Source organism: Fringilla coelebs (assembly GCF_963513975.1).
Source record: "Fringilla coelebs genome assembly, chromosome: 5".
Classification (NCBI taxonomy): Eukaryota; Metazoa; Chordata; class Aves; order Passeriformes; family Fringillidae; genus Fringilla; species Fringilla coelebs.
This window is the reverse complement of record NC_140033.1, coordinates 47,464,606-47,488,563: the sequence shown is the minus strand read 5'-3', so window position 1 is coordinate 47,488,563 and position 23,958 is coordinate 47,464,606. Positions and strand designations below refer to the sequence as shown.

Here is a 23,958-nt window from a genome sequence, read left to right as displayed (position 1 = left end):
GAGAATTCTCCTTATGGCCCTTGCTGTGAGTGAGGCTGCTGTGCTGGACCATGGCAGCTAAAGGCTGTGCCACCCTCAGTCTCAAATCACAGAGGTTGCAGTGGGAGACCTTCTAGCACCAGGAGTGGGAAAGCTGGAAGCTTAGACAGGGAGTAATGAAGAGAGATAAATATGTGCAAGATGTGGGTGTTCCCACCCTGCATGTGCTTCCTACAGGAATTGTGGCTCCTCTTCAGTTTGCAGGGAGTGGCTGTGTGCGTGCTCAGGGGCTGGAAATGGCTGACATCAAGAAAGCTGTGCTCATCCCTGGAGTTGGAGAGGTCAATGATTTCCAGGCTAGGACCAGTTTTGTTCTCAGTTAAACATTTCTCCCTACAGAGCTCTTCTCTTTAGTCTATGGTTTGGATATCTGCTCCTCTTTCAAACTGTGGGAGGCTGATGGGGTGTGTGGTGTGTGTTTCTGCTGTGAGTATGTGAAGAAATCACCCTGCCCAAATTAGCTTCTGAGCACCAAAAGGCTCTAGGGCAGGAAAAGCGATTGGTATTAACCTTGTGCATTCTTTAGCTGTTGGTTTTCTTTTACTGAATGAATATCACATGTCCTTCCTTCCTGCATCATCCCCCCACCACTCCCCCTGCTCTGGGCTTTACATCAGCCTCCTTAATAAGAAGTGCTCTGTTTTTAGTCCTGAGTGAGTGCTGAGCCCTTTGCTGCAAGGCTTGCTGTTGCCTAAAGCTCTCATCTGAAATATCAGACTGGTTCTTCAGGCATGCTGCACGCCCCCGAAGAGCCAGCCCTATCTGAGCTGCCCTGCATTGTGCATGGGGGCTCACAGCCTTCTCCCACCCCACCTCCACTCCTTTTATTCCATAGCATCAGCAATGACTGGGAGATGGGAGTAAAAAGCAGACTCTCCTGCTTTGTATTTTATAATAAATTTCTTCAGGTTGCCAGCTGCCATACTGACAACGCTAGTAGAAGAACCTCACAAAAAATCAGGGTAACAGGACCCTGTTAGTAAAGGAAATTGGCAAGGATACACCTCTGCTCAGCTCCACTCAGGACTGCTGAGAGTGCAGTGGGAAAATGTGCCCCTGTCAAGTGGCACTGACCTGAGCACACAGCAAGAGGTGAATCCTTTCTCCCACCTCTGTGCCCCCCACTCCATGGCGATGCCTCTGCAGGGTGCTCTCAAGGCAGTGTTTCCTTCACGTGCATTTCCCAGTCCTTCAGCTGCCTCCACCTTTGTATTTGAGAGTTCATTGATATTTCTTCCATCTCAGTACTAATTTATTGAGACTTCCTTGCTTGACCCTACCATACCTTCTTCAATATTCCAAGAACAAATAGTATTTCCTGAGGTGAAATATGTGAAAGGCAAAAGACTAAAAGGAGGAGACTTAAAAATACAGTGTCTAATTAAAATATGGAAATAACTGGAATATTATGGCAAATAGCTTGAAAAGAAACCATAATGGATTAACCAGCTTTCTGAATAGGACTATCCCCAGCTATTTCACAGGGCTTGGTAGGAGCAATAAAAGCTGATGTATCAATTCTGCAGAGACAGGAAGTTCATTTGGACAGCGATAGGAGGGAATTGCAGATGCTCTCACTTCTCTGTTCAGGTTGGGAATCCTCAGTCATCATTGTCATTGCTAATGATGAAACCAATGCACAGGGCAGGGCTCCGAGGTGGAGAAAGATTCATCTTTAAATGACCTGGCCCTGTGCTGACCACTCACTCTGAGCCCTTCATCCCTCAGTTTCTTACCGTGTGTCCTGGTGCAAGGAAAGCACCATCAGCTCCCTCTTCAATGTCATCAGCCTTCCTTCGCTCTCACAGCTGTGCACATGAGCTGCTCCTGCCGTGGGTCCCTCTGCCTGCTCCTAGGGCTGCCTCTGGACTGAAGAGGTGGGGGAGCAGATTCAGTGGTCAGGGAGCCCAGCAGGGAAGTGGCACCCACTGAGGCTCTGTGGAAAGGATACTCCACAACCAAGCAGGGTCCCTCCAGTATCTAAGGCATGGCTGCTCAGCTCAACTGCCCATACACATTGGCTCTGAAGTGCCGAGCTAGAAAACTCAGAAAAACGAATCCTTGCTTGTGAAATTTTTTATCTTTCACTGTACTTCTGTCACAGATCCAAAGGTTCCCCTTGCCACAACACTCCACCTCTCCATCCTACCGTTCTGCAGTCACATTTTTTTGCCCCTCACTCTTTCCTCTCTTGCTTGAACCTTCTTCCCACTCTTCACCCATCAGACCTAACTGCAGGATGCTTTAGTGTTTTTGTTCAGTTGTTTTTTATTGTGCTATTTGTTAGAGTAACTGAAGAGACCTATTGTTTATTTCTTGAAGATGGATCTATAAAGCTCTCTGTGTCATTTGGGTGTGTAAGAGCGGGCTACTATGACATGAAACAATAGGTGGCAAGTTAGCTAATGATCACAGTTTGATATTTGGTTGCTTCATTGAAAAATGGATGGGAAAAGATTGCATAAGCTGATCGTCTTTTGAGTGGAGGGCTGTGCCAGGTCACCTGCAGAGGTCCTTTCTAACCTGAATTTCTCTGTGACTCTTAAAATCCTGTTTGCTGTAGTGATATTTTCATCCTGAGGTGAGTTTCTATTTGTTTGTCTCACAGTGTGTGGCGTGGTGGGACTGGGCAGTATGTGGAATGTTGTCTAGGCACAGAAGTCCAATCAAGTGTTTCTTCTTTCGTGGCCTAAACAAATTTTACTTTGCAGGAGAGCAAAAAATGGCAATTTGAAGAGCTCATCTGTAGAAGTGTTTTGCCAATCAAGGGCTGCAATAGCAAATGGGGTCAAAGCCTTTACAATTTCAGAGGCCTAAATGAGAGCATGCAGCTGGAAGTGGAACTGCAAAGCTGAAACTGGACCTATATGTGAATTTTGCAGTACAGTTTAGGTTTTTTTCCTGTCAAAATGGCTCTCTTGGCAAATCTCTGTAGGCTGCACCAGGTCTTCTTAGTCTCTCAACTACCCATTGTAGCACCTCAGCTTCTTCCTAGAAACTCATATTTCTCACATGACTTTTCCCATGTCAAAATAAAATGAATTGAAGGGAGCATAATGGAAGCCTCAGTGTTCCTAATGATTTCATGGTCTCATTCCAAGGCACTGTGATTAGCCACAAGAGCCCTGATTCTGGCTTTCTGTAAAGACTCTGAGAAGGATTTTCAGATATATCAAACAGTTTGAATTTTTTAGACATTAAGAAATCAGGGTTAAGAAACTCTATTTTGAATGACTGGCTACTTGATGTACCATGGCAATTGACCCTCTGGAGGCTCTGCAAGCCTGCCTTGCCTCTGATGTCCCTTCTCAGCTCCCCCTGTCAGAACTGCTCCGGAAGGACTGAGTCTGGGATTGACAGATGACATTTGCAAGTTGAGAGGCCAGGGATGCTCAGAACATTATTCCAGGGCCCACTCCACTGAGCTGCGTCCCTGCACAACCTCAGCTGTGTAACCTTCCTTTTTTTCAGTCGCTGACTGCTGGTCTTGGCGGCAATGTTTGTGCATGGGATTCAGGAGCCATCTCTCAGTGTTCTCCTTGACCTGCCCAAGAGTCCCCAAAGAAACCTGTAGCTTTGCCACCCTCTCTCGAGCTGTTTTCTATCACCATTATCATATGTGGCTGTTTGGACGCCAGCTGAGGCAGCATGTTTTGGAGTGGGTCAGCCTCCCCTCTTTCGCAGGAGCTATTGGAAGAGCTGACTGCAAACAGATTTTCACTGCCCCAATGTGGACTGATGTCAAACGGTGCCCAATGAGAGCTGACAAGCTGACAGACCCAATCCATCAGTGGAGGATGAGGGAGGGGGGGAGAACATCTCTTGTGCACGCCTTCAAGAGACACAGAGCAATTTCACAGATGGGCCGGCAAAGCTCTCGTAAGTGATACCAGTCCATGTTTAATAGCCTGTCCATTTCCCTGGAGGCAGGTGCAGGTGCAAGGGATACAGGGATAAAAAATTCAGTGCCAGGCACAAAGTAGCCGATAGGAGTCTGGCTTCCAGGGGCAGGCTCCTGTTTGGTACTGCCACTGTTATTTTATTGGTAAATAACTGGGAGCGAGCTGGCTGGGAGCCCCTGCTGAGCCCAGAACTAGAAGGTCTCTGAAACCAGACTTCGGGCCTGGACAAGAAATAAATCTGTCCCCTTTTGACCTGTGCATCCAATGTTGCAGAGTATTCCTGAAGAGTAATTGCAACAGTGAATTCAGAAGGAAAATACTGGGTTTTGTTTCCTTTTTCTGGAGCATGGTTAGTTTTTGTATGCATAGTGGGCTCTGGGCTGTGCACTGTCTTCACCTTTGTCTGAGGCTAAGATGCAGCTTTGCTGCCCTTTGGGTAGGGATCACAGTGTTTTCTCATCTACTGGGAACCCCCAAGCCTTGCTCCTGCCCTTAGGGCACGGTGCTTTGTCCAGGCTCCAAATCAGACCTCATCTCACAAAAATGACCCAAGCTTGCACTCATCTGGGCCTACTACCTGTCCCCAATAGCATCCCCTATATTGGCCTGCAGAGTGACTCCCAACACCTTACTTCAAGATTTCAAAGGGGCCCAGCCTGAAAAGAGATTCCCTTTGTGAGGTCACCTGCTTGAAACTGGTCCCAAAAGAGCAGACTTGCCACGGAATTCTCAATACAGACCACAGAATCATAGAATGGTTTGTATTGATAGGGATTAAAAACATTATCTAGTTCTAACCCATGTGCTATGAGCAGGGGCACCTTCCATTAGAGCAGATTCTCAAACCCCATCCAGCCTGGCCTTGAGCTGTGCCCTCCTTGTGCTGGGAGCCCCAGAGCTGGATGCAGCACTGAAGGTGGGGTCTCACCAGAGCAGAGCAGAGGAGGAGAATCAACCCCCTCGCCCTTCTGGCCACACTGCTTTTGATGTAGCCCTGGATATGGCTGGCTTTCTGTGCTGGAAATGCGCATTGTCAGGTCGTGTTGAGCTTCTTGTCAGATCTGAAAATCAGCACTGGTTTGGATTTGATTTATTGGTTGTTTCACAACCAAAGTCCATGTGAAAACACTAATCCCATGCTGACTCTTTTCTGCATTGACTTGTTTACTGTTCAAGCCCATAACATTTTTATAATTTCCTTTTTTTTCCTCCAAAATGTTGACTGGTTTTAGGTCCCAACAACAGTTGAAGTAAGAGTTTGACCCATTAGTGATTTTTCACTATTTTTCAGCCTGATGCTGAGATTATGAAGACACTATTGTGGTATATTGCATCAGACACATAGGAGGTTATGAAGCTCAGAGGAGTCAGTCAGCTGGTCTTCCCTCATCAGGAAAGTTGAGAAAAATTCTGCCACTGTCCATGATCATTTTCTTTATCCCATAATATGAGACTAGATGATCTTAGGGGTGGTCCGGAGGTCTGGGCCTGGGCTCCAATCTCAGTAATAAGCAGAGCAGTGCAGATGAATCACTTGGTGGTCCAGCAGAGCTGTGATTGGGCTCGGAGTGCGGGGGCAAGGATTTTTTTCTTCTGTTTGAGCATTGTCTGCAGGCTGGTTGCTTTATTTCATCAGTGCAGATCATTTAGAGAGATGAATGATCAGAGAATAGAGCACTTTGGGATCCCCAGCTCTGAAATTTATGTGGGAAGAACCAAGCTGCTGTTGCAATAAAAGTTAAACTACTTCATTGGTGCTACACTGTCAGTAGTAAGCCAAACACATAACTTAAAAACATACAAGCCAGGCCCTTTCAGTTTGGTCCGTGTCCTTTTCTGTGATGAGGTGGGAGCTGGCATCTCCTTGCTTTATAACTGCCTGATTTGCAATCTCTCTTTCCCTCTTCCCCCACCCTCACAGCAGCCTGTCCTCATACTACTGATTCATTGTGCAATCAGATGGGTGATAACAGATGCTTCAGGAGAAGGGAATCTTCCTCCACAATTTGCTTAGCCAGTTGTGTGGTTGGAGTAGGAGTCAATTCCTTCCTGCCGTCTGCAGCCGTCTGCAGCCTGAAACGACTCATCCATCCCTTTCCATGCTAGGGGTGCAACTATAAATACTAGCAAGGGTTCCTAGAATTTGCCAGCCCTTTTAAAGTTCTTTCTCCAAACTCTGTCTTTGAGAAACCATTTCTTACGGCACCAAAAGGCTTCTGACAGAATGCAGTGTGCAGAAGGGTGTGAATGGTTGCTCATTTCACCGAGCTGCCTGCCCTCCTAGTGTTGAAGATGCGGGTTAGGAGGCAGAATTGACTTATTTTCACAGTGTACTTCATTTCCATTAACAGAATCTCCTCTAATTTTTGCTTGACCACAATATTGTGACATCTGTCATGTTTTAGAGGTAGGTTAGGACATGTGCTATACTGGGTGGGTCAGACACAGCTGAAGGGGACCTGGCCTTGTGCAAATGTGAACCCAACAACAACAACCCTTCTTCTTTCCTTGGTAGCTAAGTTTGCAGGGAAGTAACATTTCCATCTCGATTTCAGTGATTAGGAGTGACATCCTCTTTCTACAGCCATCTGGGGTGTGAAAACAAATACATCTGCGTGGTCCAAATTGATCCAGAAAGGTGGAAAGAAAACCAAGGGCTATCAGAAAAATTATCTCTCTTTGCCTCGCTGCTTTCCGCCCGCTCTCGTTGTTTCGTTTGCTGACTTGTATTTCCTCCCACTCTTCAGCTGGGCCAAATTTGACTCTGTCTGGTGGAGGCAAGGGCAGAAGCAGTGTCAAGGCTGTTGGGAAAGGGGGAGAGGAGTGGGACCGGGGTTCTTGGGGTTGAGATAGCCTCAGGGCTGGCAAGGTGACTCCCCCAGCACCTCCCAGGCCCCACTCCAAGTCCATTTCTAGGATCCTGACTGACTTTGGCAGTTGGCTGCTGATGGAAGAGGGTTTCCATGGCAATGTACCAGTGCTGCTTGCTCCCTCCTCAGCACTCTGCCTCCCATTCCCTCCCTCTCCCTCTCCTCACCCCCCTCCCCAGCCCTCCTGTTTCTCAAGCCTGTTGCCATGGAAAAGTCATAATCCACAAAGAATTTCAGATCCCCCCACACCCATTGGGGTTTGGGTTTTTGGTTTGGTTTTTTTTTTCATGTTAAAAGTTTGTTTTTCAGTTTAATGTGTGGGTAGGGAAAGCTGTATCTGCCTCTTTGAAACCTTGTGCCTTGGCAAGAGGGAGGTCTTTGTCCCGGAATTGGAGGTCCTCCTGGAGGGAGGGTGGTATGAAGCTCTGCATGGGAGCTCCAGCTAATGGGCACCCCATCAGGGTTATGGCCTTGAGAAGTGCTTACAAGATATTGGAGTTTATGACCAGTTTTTTGAAGGGACCCTGTCGTTTGGCATCTGAATCAATGATGTATAAGCACCCAAGACATGTTGGAGAAAAAGGAGGAGTGAGAGATTTCTGAAAGGTGCCTCCTCTTGAGGCTGCTTTTTCTGAAGTGGTTTTGGTGACTGCTGCCAACAGAAGAGGGTGCAGACAACTCATGTGCACAGCAAGAGCTGTGGGAAGGGTGCAGCTGAAGGTACTGAATGGGACCAGAACTAGAGCCCGCATTATTCCATTCCACCTGGTGCTCAGGCTGATTCCCAAGCTTTCAGGGTATGTCCACATCTGTCAGGACCTGTGGATGAGATTTGTGGGTTTTGTTTTAGTTTGTTAGCTTCAGTACCAGTTAAAGATGAAAATTGTTAAATTTCTGAGAGCTGGTGGAACTGGGGGGAGCTGTGGTATGGACGTAGATGTGCAGCTTGACCCTCTGATGCACTTTCCATGGAAATGTTCTGGTCCCACTCCAGGGACACTTGCTTCCATCTATTCTGTGTTTAGATTTCCCACTGTGGACCCTGTGGCCTGGAATGCTGAGATGCTTGCTGGAAAACTGTTTTCACTGTATTTCTAGGACCAAGGAGTCCTGTAAGTCTCCTGAGCAAAGAAATATTCTTGTCAGATTTCCCACTCTGACTTTCAGGAGGGAGAAGGAATAAGGTTCAGATAATATATCCCAAATTTGGACCTTGTACTTATTTCAGACCTCCTGAGAGTCTTTTATTGGATGCAATGTTAGTATCATGCCTGAGGCTTCTTTAGAGTGACCTTTTCTCAGAGAAGAAGCAGAGAAGTAATTCAAGATCAAATGCAACTCTAGAATAAAATGGCACATTCATTTCGCTGGAGATGAAGCAACATGGGCTGAAGTTGACTCTTTTCTTGCTTCAGGAAACACTGAGGATGCATGCTCTGTTTCATTTATATATATATGACTATGTTCAGGTGGTCTGCTGCAGTCTCCTTATCTACTCATCATGGTTACCTCTCCCCACTGTCTGTGTGTACCAGGCATCTCAGCCACCTGCTGCTCACCTGACCTCAGATGCTGTAATAGCCATGGAGTCTGGCCTGGACATGTGGAGTAGGGGATGGAGTATAACATTAAGTCTTTTCAGACTGTTAGAAAAACTATTGGTTCACAAAACCATAAAGTCATAGTGCTAGGTCATTTTAGAGCCTCTTCTTTTGGATTAGTCCCTGGAAGGTGATGGATTTCCGGCTGCCACAGAATGTGGTCTGCTGCACAGAAAGAAAAAAGCTGGATCTCTCAGCAATTCTTGCAAAAAGGCCTCATCTGTCAGCAGAACTCTATGTTTTTCCTAGGCAATATGCCTTTACTCTGTTCTAGACAAACATAATTTCTTCAGTTCCACGCCCTAGGTTATATGTCTACTTCCATTTTCAATCTCTTCTCTTGCTGGGGAGGAAGCCTGAGAAGTTGCAGGGGCGTGTTGGGCACCGATCAGGTGGACCCCATCTCTGTGTTTCACACAGGCTTCTGAACACTTAGCAGGAATTGGAAACCCAATCACTACCAATCTGATCTAGGAGTGGAATTATTGACCAGAATGCAGTATTTCCCTTCCTTTTGCACCTGTCAGACCTCAGAGATGGATCTCAAAAGATTTTCCAGACACTGTATGAGAATGTAGGAGTGCACTGATCATATCAGCAAACCAGTCACCCTCCTTGTGCTTAGCAAGACCTTGTGTAGCTCCAGATCTCTCTCTCTTTTACCAAAAGGAAGAGAGAAAAGGGCATGTAAGTTGATTTAACAGAGCCTGGACTACAAACTACATCACAAAACACTCTACAAAGTTAATAATACAAGGCACAAGTCGGATATGATATAAATGATGTAAATGTGTGAACTCTGAGTAGGACTTTGGCAGTGTTCCCAGCCGTGTTCAAAATGTACCCATGATATTTCTATCTCCCATATTGGGAACCCACTAGAGACAGGCATAAAAGACTTAGGTTGGGTTTATTATCCATATTTATCATTCATTTCAGAATAGCATCTTCCTCCCACACTGATCCATCCTCACGGCACTACATATGCACCCAGCTCAAAGCAGGATTCTTCACACCCTGGCTTTTGGGGCAAGAGTTGAGAATGGTGAGATAGGCTTGAAGTGTGTGTTGGGAAACCCAAAATAGATGGTGCAAGGGAATATGGACTCTGTAGCTATACAGGTGGAATTAACAGAAGCAGTTTGCAAGCTGTCAGGACATGGGACTTTGGGACAGAAAGGAGGCATGTCTGAGTGTAGGAAACCGTGTGAAAAACTGGAAGGAACTTCTTGATATTTATCTCTCTTTTATATTTTCCCAGTGTTTGAAAAAGGGATGATGTCAGTGAAAGAAGAGCACCGAGGTGTTATTGCTGTGACTGGGGTGGGTATAAGCAGAGGCTGGGGGCTGAGGATTTGCAGGGTAATTTTGGACCTGGGACCTGGGGTCCAGGGAGCACCCACATGGGGACATCTTGACTTTCAGAGCCTTGCTGTCCCAGTCAGAGCAGAGAAAGTACCAGTTGTGCAGCTGAGCTGGCTGCAGGGAAGGCAGCAGTGTAGCAGCAGTGGCAGCAGTGTTGGAAGTGCTGATGGAAGTGGCCGATGCCAGCAGAGAGCCAAAGGGAAGGATGGCAGACATGGCAGGTTGGGTGGAGAAGCAGCCACACAGGGAAGGGGCTGATGGTGAGGAGGCTACTAATTGTACCAAGTGTTGTTGGAGTGCTAACTGCAAGTGAGGACAAGGATGACTAATTACAGACAGGATTGTGAGGAGGAAGAGGAGGCAGGCTCGAGGAGGAGTGGTGAGGTCTGTGACTGTGGCACTTTGTAATGAAGAAGATGCTGATCAGTGCGTGACTACAAGGGTTTGAGCTCCGGTATTAACCAAAGCTGTGTTCTTCACATGTGCCAGCTTGTGCCTTTCTTGCTTCTCCTTCTATGTTACTCTTCTTTTTATTTGCTACCGCAGCATTTTCCCTCTTTGCACGTAGTGTGGAAAGAAATGCACTAAGGGTTCCATGTAGGAAAAAAAAAGAAATCTTAATTTAGACACTACCCCACTGGTGATACATCCTGTGCCCATTGTCACACAAATGCTAGCTGGGAGGCCTTCTTGAAAGAAAGAGGTTTTCCTAATGCTACAGGGAAAAAACCCAAAAAACCAGAAGAAAGCTTAAAGAAAATGGGGAAAATAAAAAAAATGAACCCTTATAGTTCTGAGACTTTCCTCAGCCCAAGGAAGGGTTAATGCTTTAAATGCAATGTAATTTCAGCGGCAGTAAAGAACACGTTTCCATGGAAACATCAACCCACAGAGGGAGAGAAAGAGGGAGAAAGGAGAGGGAACAGCAGCAGAGGGAGAATGGCTCCTCTGGTGAAGGAAGAGCAACCTCCAGACCCTCCCTTCCCAGTTACAGACAGGAGTGATTATTTGTTTATTTTTTGAATCGATTTCCCCTTGGAAATGTTTTAGGGAAGAAAGTGAGAGGGTGCCAGCTTGGCCAAGCTGCTCGAGACCCAAGAAAATCCAGTCACACTCTTTGGAGTGAGTCTCCTCGCAGGCGTGACTCTGCTCCTGCCAACACTGTGAATTCATTGCCCCTTACAAATGTGTGAATGCTTCCAACACTTGATAAACTTGAATAACCCCAACATCACTAGTGGTTTCTCCTTGGGTCAAAAAAGTTGAGCTAGTTTGCTTTTTCTGAGAATATAATAAAAGGATTTATTTCAGTTTCCAACTGGTTTAGCCTTGCCTGGCTTCTGCCAGTGAGGACTTTCTGGCAGATTTGAGTGGTTTTCCATAACAAAAATGTTCTGAAAGCTCTATAGGAAAACTGACATGTTCACCTGTTTGCTGGTCTTGACTCCCAGGACAGAAACTGGAATGAGCTCCGGGTAAATAGCGAGATGCCCTGATGGCTGGCTGCACACCAGCTTACCAGCCTCCTTCAGAAGACCAAAGAGGTCCTTGACAGGCACATCTGCTCAGCCAGATTTTTTAAGCCGTGGTCCACAGCCGTGCGAGATTTCAAAGGGATGTACAAAAATTATTAAGAGAAGTAAGGCTGCTGTCAGCGGGATTAAATTCACTGCATAGGGACAATAGTTCAACTGGAATATTTTTTTTACAGCTCTTCAAATTGACAGAGCTTGAAAGACATCATCCTGGGTGAAAAATCACTGAAGAGCCTCATTTGACTTCTGTTCTGTGACTGCTTCTCCTATCAATGATTGTATGACTATGCCTTAAGACAGATAAACAGATCTGAGGGACATCTCCTAACCTTTCAGTATTTGTTTTATTTGAGTGGTATGGCTTTCATCAGTGACCTGCTAGTTGGTGCCAAGACATAATTGTGACCCATTGTCGGCTGTTCTGACAAATGTAATTTTCCATGCTTTTACTGCTCCATGTAAGCTGATTTTTAGTCCTTTCATATGAAAGAAATACCTTGAAAGCTATTTTTGCTTTGGAGAAAAGTGATATGTTATCTGTACCTAATGAACAAGGAAGGATGTAAAGGTGTAGCAATAAGAAAATAATACTTTAAAAAAGTAATTGGCAGGAATTTAATAACTCTGTAAAGCTTTCCAGCTTGATCCAATTTTGGACTGAACATTTAGTTTTTATTTTATGCAGTGACTGTAACAATTTTGACCTTAAAGCTAATTTTCTATTAGCTATTTTCTGTTACTTAAAGGTTTGGTGAGTCAGTTCAGAAGTATATTTGTTTTTATCAAAGCTTTTCTGGCTAAAAAACCTTTCTGAGAATAGGCTGATTTCCTATGACATTTATAGATAGTTCCAGCTCTAGCAGACTATGCTCTTAGAACATTTTTCCTTATTTCTGTTTTATTTCCAGTGGGGCCAGAAGATGTAGAGGTATATTCCCTAGCTACTTAGGACTGTGTCATTTTCCCAGGGGAAAAAAAAAAGGACAAAATATAGATAAATTTAGAAGAAATCAGAATTTGTAAATCAAGTATTTGGGGTTTAAAAGGGAATATTTTGACATGGAAATCCTATATGCTGTCTCTTGTGATTAGGAGCATGGGAATTTTGTATTCCTATTTCTCCTTCACAAAACTTGAACTAAATATTCAGTGATATTCCTTCCCCTGTTGAGGTGATGCTGTTCCTTGTAGGATTCTTTCCTTGTGGTACATCACAGATGCATTTTAACTGGGACTCTTTTCCACTGAAGAAAGGGTGGAAGGTGTCACACAACAGACCAGACTGTGTGGGAGCATGATGGTACCGGAAGCTTCATCTTCTGTCCAAAATTACCACATTCTTCAGATCTTATATTTCTTTTTCTTTCTAACAAAACGTTAACCTATTAATGAGAAAATGTTGTGGCCACATTCTTATCCCATTTAAAAAGTGGTTTTGCCAGATAATTTTTCATGGCTCTGGCATTTGTGAAAATAGGTTAGTCAGGATGTCTGTGAGAAAAAATTGTCTTTGGTCGAAATTTCAAGATATTGCTGTGACCAGCAGAGCACACAGGGCAAAATCAAGATTTATCTTGCTCTTCTTCCCATGAACAGGTTACCTCATCCTATTATATATTTGTTTATCCTACAAGTCACATACAATCTGGCTTTGGGACTGTCAGCAGCACCCTGGCAGAGGGAGTGAGAAATGCCACTAGGCCTGGAGGGTACCTCTTTCCCCATTAGAGACTGCATAGGATGATCAGCAAATGGGAGATCAGGTCCTGGATGACAATAGGTAGAGAGAGGAAAAATTTATTGTGAAAACTCTGAAGCTCTCACAAGCAGCCTTCCACCTTGGTGGCATTACTGTCATGTCTGCTTCAGGTCGGAACCTGTGGTCCCTTTTGAGGGGTAATTCAGTGACTCCCCCGCCCTGTCTGCTTCCTGATGGATACCTGTCTGTGAGGCAGAACCCTGTGGTGCAATGATGAGTTTCCCCTTACATTCTCAGGAGGGAGGCTGGGGGCTGCACACGCTGTGGAAAGTGAGCTTTGCTTCTCATTCTCAGGAATGGTCCCGTCTCATTAGGATCAAGCAATGCGTGTAGGAAAGCAGCCCTGCCATTGCTGTGGCTGCCTGCATCCTCCAAGGATAGATATATCCTCAGTCCCCAGGAGCTGTCATCTCAGAGTCTTTGTGAAATGACAAATTCGTGGTAGATAAATAAAAGAAACGGGAAACAAAGTGGAAGCACAATTTTTTTTTTTTTTTTTTTTAGATTAAGAGAGGGGTTGATGGAAAAGATTCATCCTTCCGCTGTACATTGGAGCTTTCACTTGGAAGTCTCAGCACACATACACATTCTTCTCAAAGTAACTTTGTTAAATATGGTGGAGAAAAAGCAAGGATAGTTCAGCAGAAATTTGTCTTCCACCAGAAATGGTTATTTCAGAGGTCAGGATCAAACACCAAAAAAATTAATCTTCTTAGAGGTGAGGGGCCAGTCTCAGTGGATTGACCAGTATCGCTCCATTGATGTCAGGTGAATATCACTGATTTATTGCAGCCCGGTAGCTGCCCTCTTGTCTTCTAAAAAGGTGTGGACCGCAGAGACAAACCAAATGAATCTCTTACATCTCTGTTATCTTTTAGCCTGGGGGATATTTCCTAATCTAGATGATCTCCAAATCTTTTTGCTTAATGAAAACAATCTTGAGCTCTGGGCATTTCTCTAAGGCTACTGGTCAGATTGATTGCCAGAAGTAATTTAGGCTGTAGTCTGGGCAGATCTTCTGCTGCAGGATGCCTGTAAAATTTGGAATTTGGTAGCACTCTTTTCTACTCTTTCTTTCTTACAGTGCATTTCCCCATATTCAGTGGTACCACTGACAGTGAAAGAGAAAGAAATAAATGAAAGAGTGAAATATCATTCCCTTAAGATTTACTTTTCCTTGTCAATGGTTGCTTCTGGTTTTTTTTTTCTAATTTGTTTTGGTTTTGTTCTTCATTATAGCCTCTTGTTACATAAAATCAGCTGCACTTGTGCCCTTTGCATGGGTCCTTTCTCTCTAAATTGTACCTGACACCAGGCAGATGTTGCACAGATACAGCCAGATGTGCCTGCCTTTCACAACTGCGTGAGGCACTGACAGCGCAGCCGCGAGAGGGACGGGGCAGGGCAGCGAGCAATGAGAGAGCCTCTGAAAGGCTCAGCCAGGATCAGGATTTTCCAGAACAGATTCCATGGTGAAATTTGATCAAAGGCCCAGGCAGAGCCTGTTTTTGCCTTTTTTTGGGGTGAACCATTGGGTTTGATATCCTGTGGAGCCTGTCTTACCTCAAGAGAACTCATGCACGCACAGCTGGGTCTGGATGGCTCTTGTGTCTGAGCTGGCTGTGCTCTGAGGCAGAGGCAACCACAGAGATTTTGAACAATGGTATAGAGAAATAATATCTCTATTATTTTCAGCCTTCCATGGGTTTAGAGAATGGAGGTATAAATCAGAAATGAAAGGGATCCTTGCGGTTTTCTCATTAAAAAAAATCAACACTACTTCAGTCACTCCAATGAAGGCATTAACAGCATAGTTAGCGCTGGTTAAGTCTTTTATCTGTCAATCACTTGCCCCTTGAAGGTCAGAATTCCCATTTGTAGATCAATTTACTGGTCCTAGACTCCCTTTTCCCTGTCCTTTGAGTCCACCCATCCTTTTGTCTGTCCATCCTTGTTCAGGAGCAGGTGTAAGGATGGGCAGGACCCTGCTGCAGGGCTGGATTGATGTACTCTGCCCTGGTTGTTTGCATCAGGCGAGGCTGGGTTGGTCTTGCTGATACTGAGAGGGAACGTGGTTTAGAGCTGTGGGCACTCCTACTAAAATTCAGTAACATGCTTTTGCTTTTTTGCTCCTTCCTGAGTGCAAAGTGGGTCTGTTTTCTGATACCACAGACTGGTGAATTTTTAACACTGTCTCTAGGGGGAAAAAATGGCTATTTCACCATGCAGATTCTGTGGAGTAAAGGACTTTCACTGCTTTCATCTCACTGCTGTTGTGATTGGCCTCACAGGATGATGGTGGTATGCATCCCCATCCCTTTATCCTGCATCACATTCCACCTGCCTTTTACCCTGCAAAGGTAAAAGGTATCCCACAGCTTTTCCTTCCCCACCCTCCACCTACACCTTGTTTTTCCCTCGTGTGCTGGGCTGCAGAGATGACTCCCCAGTGCTGACTGTGGAGAGGCTGTTTTATTTATATGGTCTGTCTTACTCAGGGAGGCGATCGATGGAAGGATAATCACGCCATTTCAGACAGACTGCTTGTCTCACTGAAGCATAACAAGCACTGACAGGACGCAGGGGAGGGTGTGTGTTTGTGTGTGTGCTGCACACATGTGAGGCAGGGAATGTGACGGAGTCAACCGATGCAATGTCCAAATTTGCCCCTCCAGTCAGCTGGCTTAGGAGGAGCTGATTCCAGGCAAGGCACTGGAGGGAGAAGTAGGAGTGGCAAGTACTGATTTCAAATGCATCTCCTTCATAGCTGTCTCTTGGGCAGAAAAAATTTGGTTAGCACCCTTTCCGCATTCCCTCAAGCCCCCTGTGCCCACCATCTGCCTCTCCAGGCTTTCTACATCATGGCTGAAGCCATTTAAAATGCCATCATTTCTCTGCTGGTCCTAAATTGGCCATCTGATGTGGTTTTAATGCTCTATTAGCTATGCTTTAAAACACTCTCCTTTAACTTGCAGGGCTGACAGATTTATGTCCAGAATGGGTGATGTTCTCTCGGAGCCCAGGATGGGGCTTAGGTCCCCCTGGGTCTAATCTGCTTTGTGCCCAAGGGCATGTCCCTTTGCTCCTGCCTGCTTGGCCATACCACAGGGCTCACAGTGTCAGCCTGTTTCCACAGGCTGTGTATGTTTTGCTCTCACCCGTCTGAGTTTGGGCAGTGCATCCGCTGCGTCGCCACTGGGCTGGCGAAGGGCTCAGCTCTTCTCTGCTTGCATCAAGTAGCTCCAGAAATTGCCACATAAGCAAAATCTTTTGCTGAAAGGTGATTCTAGCAAATTAAATTAAATTGCCTGTGTCAGCCCCCACCATGCCCCCTTTCTCTTTCTCTAACTCTCTCCATCTTGAAGTGCCAAACATGCAGGGATTAAGATTTTTACAGGTACAGTTTCCTCCTGGTTTACGTCACCTGTGCGCACAACCTGCTTGCCCTGAAGTTGTGCCCCCGTTAACTCTGGTGGCTCAGTTCAGACACGTCAGGGAGGCTCTCAGCCCCCTGCTTGCCTGCTTAGGGACTGGAGTGTGTGCAGGCTGTAGGGAGGAACCAAATCCCCCTGGCCAGAGCAGGCAGCAGTGGTGCTGGTGTTCCAGGGCAGCAGTGCTGCCCAAGGGGGGGACTGCTGCAGCAGCGATGATGGAGGGCAGAGCCACTCGAGTGTGGCTGCCTTGCAGCGTGCTGCTGACTCGGCCTGCCTGGGAGTCCTTCAAGCCCCGATGCTTTGTCACATAGGCTCAGTGCAGCCGAGCAAGCCCTGCAGCTCCCTGTGAGCTGCTCTCGCCCTGCATCCCTGTGTTAGCTGGCAGCATAGGTACAGGAGAGCAGGGAAAGCTGGGGGGGATGCCACTTCTTCTGCACTTCTCCTGCAAACTTTTGTAAACATATTGCTAATGGGTTGGAGAGAAAACACTCTGAAGAGTTATATTGCCAAATTTGGAGACTAATTTCAGTCATTAAGGTGCGAAGCAAGGGATTTTAGTGCTGCTTTAAGTGTAAATCTCAAGGCAGCTCCAAGGATTGGAGTCGTTGATGATCCCGCCTTGATTATTATTAGAGGTTCTAATCTTTCCAGTGAAAATGAGCATAAATGACACCCTCTTGTCTCATATCTGTTGCTGATTCCTGTGAACTCTTCTTGTCAAGCTGTGCAAGGGAGATTCCTGTAGTGGAATCGTGCTTGGGTGTAAGGAGAAAGAGGGCTGAAACAGTTTAATATTGGTGTTTGTTTAATTAGATGTTGGCATTGCTTACTCATTACTGACATATAAAGCTGCAATTCCCATCAGGCTAATGGCATCCTCATCTTCTTGGAGCCTTTCTTTGTCTTTACTCTGGTGGCCAGTGCAGAGAAGTCACAAAGATTTAATCTTGATCCACTGGAAGATCCTCTCACCACCACCACAACCAGAGCCTTAATTAGGTCTTGTAGGGTGCACATACCTGGCAATGGTCTGTGCCTTGCATTCCTGAGTACCAGAACAAATCACACAGCTGGGAAAAAAATAAAAGAGCCAGAAAAAAGGCATGGGATGTTTCATGCCTTTACAAGCAATCGCGAGGCTAAGATTTTATGGATGGAGGATGTTTTGGGGTTCACTCAATGTTTGGGTTCCAAATGGCTTTGGTTTTTGGAAAATAACCAATTGTCTGCCTTTGAAAATTGTCCTGTTGCAGATGTTTCATGCTGGGCTCCCTTATGGCCGTATTTCCAATGCTGAACACGTCCCTTGAAGGTCACAACATGGATCAAGTGTGGAATTTCCTTTAGTAATAAACATAATTGCTGATTGCACTTGGCAATGGGGAGTGACTAGATGAGTTTGGTTGATTAATGTAGTTAAAACAAAAAAGTTTGGAAAAGGAAGAAACTAAAATAACAACCTGCTTTTTTATTTGTTTGAAGAAGTTTCCCTGATACAATGATTTCATTAGATTAGCAGGGAGGTCTCTTTGTGCAGATAGTAGGAAAGCATGAACCCACCGAAAGAACAGATTTTTCGCCCTCTTATTTATTTTCTTGAAATTGGTTCAAATTGAGTTCATAAGGGACAAATTGAAGCTGAATATTAGGAAATGTTTCCTGATGTCACGGTGTAATAGAATAGAAAACCTCTCATGTCTGTAATAGAAATGTTGCTAGTGTAATTTATAGAACTGTGCGAAGTAGGGGAGTGCAGAGTCCAGGGCCCAGCCCTGCAGGCAGCTCGGTCACCTCTGCCTCTCACGGTGATGTGATGCTACTGGTGCCAGAGCAGATTTACAAAGGTAAAATCTACTTCATGCAACAGGATTGTGAATTGAAGTGAAATATATGAACAGGGTAAACTGTCAGAGTGCCATGGCAATGTCATATAAACCACTGAACTGTGAAATGTGTATTTACCTCCTCTTCCCTACAGAGTATTTCTAGATGGTCTGACAGTTAAGAAAACAATAGACCTGATTCTTATTTACAGCACCACCCCTTTAACATGCTCTCGATGTGCAGCAAGGCCTTGAAATGAGTGTAGCTGTAATCTCAGTCCACTTAAAGGCCTTCCCTATTGCCAGAGCTGAGCAAGGAAGCTTTAGGATAAATGAGATTGAAGCCTGGACTGTTTAACTGTCCATTTGTACAACTGACATGAAATGCCCCAACAGGGAGTGTCCTCTGCAGGAGTGATGGGGCCTTTCCAGACAAGGAGAATCGCTGATGTTGCTGCAGGGCTGATCACTCTTTAGCTTGATTTTACTGGGTGTAAGGCTCGACTCTGTCCCTAGGAAAAAATACCTTCACTGGGCTCTTTCAGCATCCTTATCCCTATTCCTAAGCTCCTCCACAGGATCACTCTGGGCCCCATGAGGTGTGCTTGCTCTGATAGGGATAGAGCTTCTTGCAGGTGTGCTGCTCCTTCCTCTGGTTTTCACTGCTACCTGAGTCATTGCCTCGACGTTTGGGCTGGGGGGAGGCTGTCTCCACTGCTTCACCTGTTGCCCATCACTGTCCTCAAGTGGCATGCAAAATCCCCTGTGGAGAGTGAGTGAAGTGAAGGCTGTGGAGTGTGTTTACACATCTGATTGCTAAGGATCCCTCTGCCCTTTGAGGCAGAGGAAAACCAGGGACTATGGGCATACATGTGTGTGTGTGACTCTTAGATGTGCTTAGGCATTCATTGAGAGCCAACACAGTAAATCACTTCCCTATCCCAGTCACAAAATGGGGGCAATTGCCCTGCCTTGCCTGATTGTCCCAATTTTTGGACTAATTGTCCTGTTTTTCTAACTCCCTTCCTCTAAGATTTCCCATTGTTTTGCACTGTGCTTCTACCCTCCTGATGTGAGCTGAAGAGGGGAGGCAGGGTCTCGTTTTGGGTTTGGTTTCCGAGCACTAATGTTCTCCTTGCTCTCTTCTCTCTCCCGCAGGTACCTGATCAATGTCACCTTTGAAGGCAGGAATTTGTCGTTCAGTGAGGACGGATACCAGATGCATCCCAAGCTGGTCATCATCCTTTTGACCAAGGAGAGGAAGTGGGAGAGGGTAGGATATGTTTGGTAATTCTCCAACTGTGTCAGGGAAGAGGAAGGGGGAAGGCTCCAGGCAAATGATCCTCTCCACCTTTCTGTACTTCTTATCAAGGGCTGGCAATCTGCTTCTTGTATCCCGGACCACTGGAATCTCCACTGCCCAGGCTGCTGTCTTCTCCATGCAGGATGCCATTACAGTCTTCCATTAGCACGCATAAAAAATTCATCAGCTTCCTTTCTGTAATCTCTGAACATAAGTTTCCTGGCCTTTCAGAGAAGATACCTTCTCTGTGCCATGAGTTTCAATGGCTGAGGCAGAAAATATTTCTCTGTATGGCTTGGTGGCAGTGAAGTTCTGTACACTAGGTGACTGGGATTGAGCTACAGCCACACTTAGTAATTTATGCCTGCATTAACTGTGCTTGATGTATCTGGCCAGAGTCCCTTGCAATAGGATGGTGCATTAAGAAGGATGTGAACGTGAGATCATATTGAGTTGTTCAAAGATCCAAATTTGCATATTTTGGAATAATTTGCATGCAACCCAAAGCACCATCTTAGAAATGGTGTGAATTTCTGAGTTGGTGGGAAGTTTTGGTTCATTTCACCTCCCACATAAATGTCAGTGGTCCAGGCTCTGAACAAGCATTCCCAAAGGGTTTCTGTTGAAGCAGAGGGGGTAGTTTAAGGGCTAAGAAAATGAGATATAAAAAAAGTTTTGGGTGTGAGAAGTCAGAGCAAAGGAAGGAGAATTAATCAGAACGCTTGATAGATATGAAGCAGGTCTGTGTGCAATCTTGTGTATGGCTTAGAAAAATGCCCCTTTGTCCCACCATGCACAGAAAACTTTCTCTCCTTGCCTGCTTGTTCTCTGCATGGACTTGCAAGTGACTTACTTGGTGAAAGTGAGGAAGAAATTAATGGGGAAATTAGAATGAAATGGGGAGCTGTCAGGAGAAGTGTATTCATAAGAGAGCTGTAGGAACGACTTGTGAGTGAGACAGAAGAGCAATCACATTGGTGTCTGGCAGTCACTAGGGTCTCCCAGTAGTTGCAGGAATTTGGCAAGAAGGTGAAAGCCCCCAGCTTGTGCCTGGTTTCCAGGAGGACCTGTCTACCTCATGGTCTTGGCACTGTGCAGACCAGATGAGGGTGTGTGGTCTGGGAGAGTCAGAAGAGATCTCAGTGGGCCAGGAGTGTGAGGAAACACAGAGCGTGGCATGGCATGTGTGGACAGCTCTGGGACATGGCTGAAGGCAGGCTGTCTAGATACTGCCCTGGGTGTGGTCATCCAAAGCTCAGGCTGCAGGGACCTCACTTCAGGCTCGGTCTGTCACTCAGCTTCATTAAAGCTTACCAGCAAAAGTCCAGGAGGATTTGTTCCTAGCCGGCACCACATTTGTTCTCACGGGGGAAAATTCCATCGTCAGAGAAGGAAAATGAAGCGGTAGCAGCATGAATCCTCCTAGGGGTTATTAGCAGGCCTGGCTGTGGGAATCTGTTGCTGGAATGCTTTGCAGTCCCTGGGGAGGCACAGCTAAGTACACTCCTGTTTTTATCTTGCCTGTCACATGCTTCACGTGTCACACCCTCAGTGAAGGCTTGGCGGCTTCCATCAGTGGTAAGAAGGGTTGCTCAGTCTCTGGGAGTGAATTTGTGGTCTCTCAGATGAACCAGACAATTAACAGAAGGTTTATCAAGAGTGTTGGGGTTAGATCTGTGGTCTGCTTGAGCCCTGCTGTCTGTGAGGACTGCTTGGCATCCATTAAACCGAAACAATCCTTAGTTTCATAGGAGCTGGGGCTGGACTGAAATGAGGCTATGATGAGCTATGGTATTAGTGGTAAGAAAAACACACAGTGCTTCCTGGGCACAAATGTTTTATCTTGAAGTGGGTGTCTTCCTCAGGGAGGATCAGGCTGTTACAATCAAACTCTGATCTGGTTGAGTTTTATACTGGCAGGCTCTTTCTGGAAGATACCAAAATAATCCCCAGCATGTCCTGATCACAGACCAAAACCTTCATACCTGGAACCTCATGATCTTTTTCCTAATTTTTTTTCCATTCAGCAGAAATGCAAACATAAAAATCTAAGTGTGAAGCAGAGATCTTTGTGACCACGATCATAGTTTTGTTCCATGTTTGCAGAGTCAGACAACACAAACTGTTGGCCCTTAACAGCAGCTCCCAGCCAATGCCACAATACAAGAAATAATTGATATATTTTTAGCAACTAATTCCAATACCTTTGTAGTGCTTTGGAACATTCTCCAAATTCTCACTGATTTTATGTAAATAGCAAGGTGCTTCATCCTGGGAACTTTCAGGCAAACAGGCAGTAGGAGACACGTGACGAAAGGCTGAGTGGGAAACACTGATTTGGTGCAGCTGCATTCACTGTAGCTCAGTCTTTAACTACACACTTATCTATAATCTGATGCTATGCCTGGAAGGAACACCAAGAGGTCAACTAGTCCCTCCCTGTACCCCAAGAGAGGGTTTGACTAGTCTGAAATTATTCCTGTCAGATGTTTGTCTCACCTGTTCTGAGAGACCTTCACTGCTACAAATCCCATGAAATCCCAAGTCAATCTCTTCTACGGCTTCTTTCTCCTTGCCCTGCTAGTTTTTCTAATGTCTAACCTAGATTTCCCTGGCTGCAATTTAAGCCCACGAATACCTTGTGTCTCCCTAATTGACACAGGGAATTGTTTATTCTCTACCACTTCTTATTGTCCCCATGTGGGTTTGAAGTCTTCTATCATGTTGTCCCCCAGTCATCTCTGGTGTAGGTTAAACACGAGTTTGTTCAGTCCCTCTTGGTAGGTCATGTTTTCTAGTCTTCTGATCATTTCTGTTAGTCTCCTCTGGATTTAGTAACACAGCTTGCAGCTCTGTACAGCTTGGCACATTTGATTCTTGAAAGATGGCAAATGGATTTTGAGGGTATGTCTCATGGAGTATATATAAAAAGATATGTTTTAAAATAGGTGTGAAGTCTTCCATTTTCTGAGCAGCAAAGATTCAGACAGTGACTGAACTGTTTCAGGATTTCAGGTCTGTGAAATCTTTTGCAATTTTGGTTTTTTTCCCCCAATAAATATCTTCACAACCTCACCAGTTATTTCAGAACAGGAATTAATTTTCCAGAGGAGTTGCAGCTGCCCCCAGACTCTGATGATAAATCTCCTCATGAATGCTTCAGACAAACTGAAGCCTTGTATGGCTGACAATCATGAAAGAAGAAAAATATGAAAGAACGAGAAGAAAGAAAAAAGAATGAGAAGAAAACCCACTTTCTGCAAGGGGGCAGTAACTTGAGCTCTGCTGCTTGTCTTAACCACGAGTAGTGGTTCATCATGATAAGCAAATGTGCTGAATTTCATTCACTTCTCTGTGCTCTGCTGCTTGGGGGCAGAACACTGCATGCCTTTCCACACTGCCTTCCATCAGCTGGTTAGCAAAGCTCTTTGCCTCACTGGCCAGATAGCCTAGGTGTGTTTTGGGTGCCTAGATGCCCCTGTTGTGTTTATCATAGGGGTGCAGGTATGCAGATGGAGGGGGTGAAGGATGTCTACCCTTATGTCCCATGAAGGACCATGCCTCAGTGCAGTGATGAGTGGGGGCCAGTTGTCCTGCAAAGTGAGCCAGAGGGTCAGTGCTACTCTAGGTTTTGTGTCAGTGGGTTCTGATATTTTGTGTGGGAAGAGATTTCACCCAGTATTTTTCTTCACTATTTGCCTTTCTCTTCTGCTCTCTTATGATCCCACATATGATGAGGACTTAATTCTGGGTTCACAGTCCCTTTGTGAGAGCTAGCAAGTGCTGCTGTCTCCAGCTCTTGCTGACATCCTCCTTCTCTACTGAGTCCTATCCCACTAGCTCCCTGCCAGCAGTCCTGTCCCATTAGCTCCCAGATCCTCCCATCTGCTTCCTCACTTTCCCCCAGCAAACCTGGGGGTGACACAGATGTTATGAACTTTGAGGCCCTCCTTCAGATTCCTTCTCAACTTTAATTAATAGTGAGTTTGGCATCACTTCTATCGCTAGTTTGTGCTCAGCCTCAGGCTCCTGGCACCAGGTTCTTGTGCCACCCCACAGAGCCCTTTCATTCACAAGCTCCCTCCATCTCTTACCAAGCATTCCCCATTCACTCCTCTTCCTGTCTGGAGAAGCAAAGCCCCAGGTGATGGTTTTGGTCAGGGTGTCACTACAAGCCATCTTAGAGGACAGATGGGAAACTTATGTTGAAAGATGGATTCTCCTTGCTGCATGTACTAATCCTCTGCCCCATCAACCCTCACCCCACTCAGCAGATAAAATGTTTGTGGGCTGCTGGTGCTATAATTATCAGCACTTGACTTTTGAA

The 23,958-nt window shown here is 45.6% G+C and overlaps 1 protein-coding gene across 1 annotated transcript in view; it reads left to right on the top strand.

Moving 5' to 3' along the window:
- Positions 1-23,958, top strand: part of GRIN2B (glutamate ionotropic receptor NMDA type subunit 2B) — a gene marked incomplete at both ends in the record, with an annotated part of 168,147 nt that overhangs the window by 73,176 nt on the left and 71,013 nt on the right. The window contains one exon of the mRNA XM_084205528.1: positions 19,487-19,601. Within this exon, the coding sequence (XP_084061654.1) occupies positions 19,487-19,601 (115 nt within the window). The remainder of the gene's footprint in view (positions 1-19,486; positions 19,602-23,958) is intronic.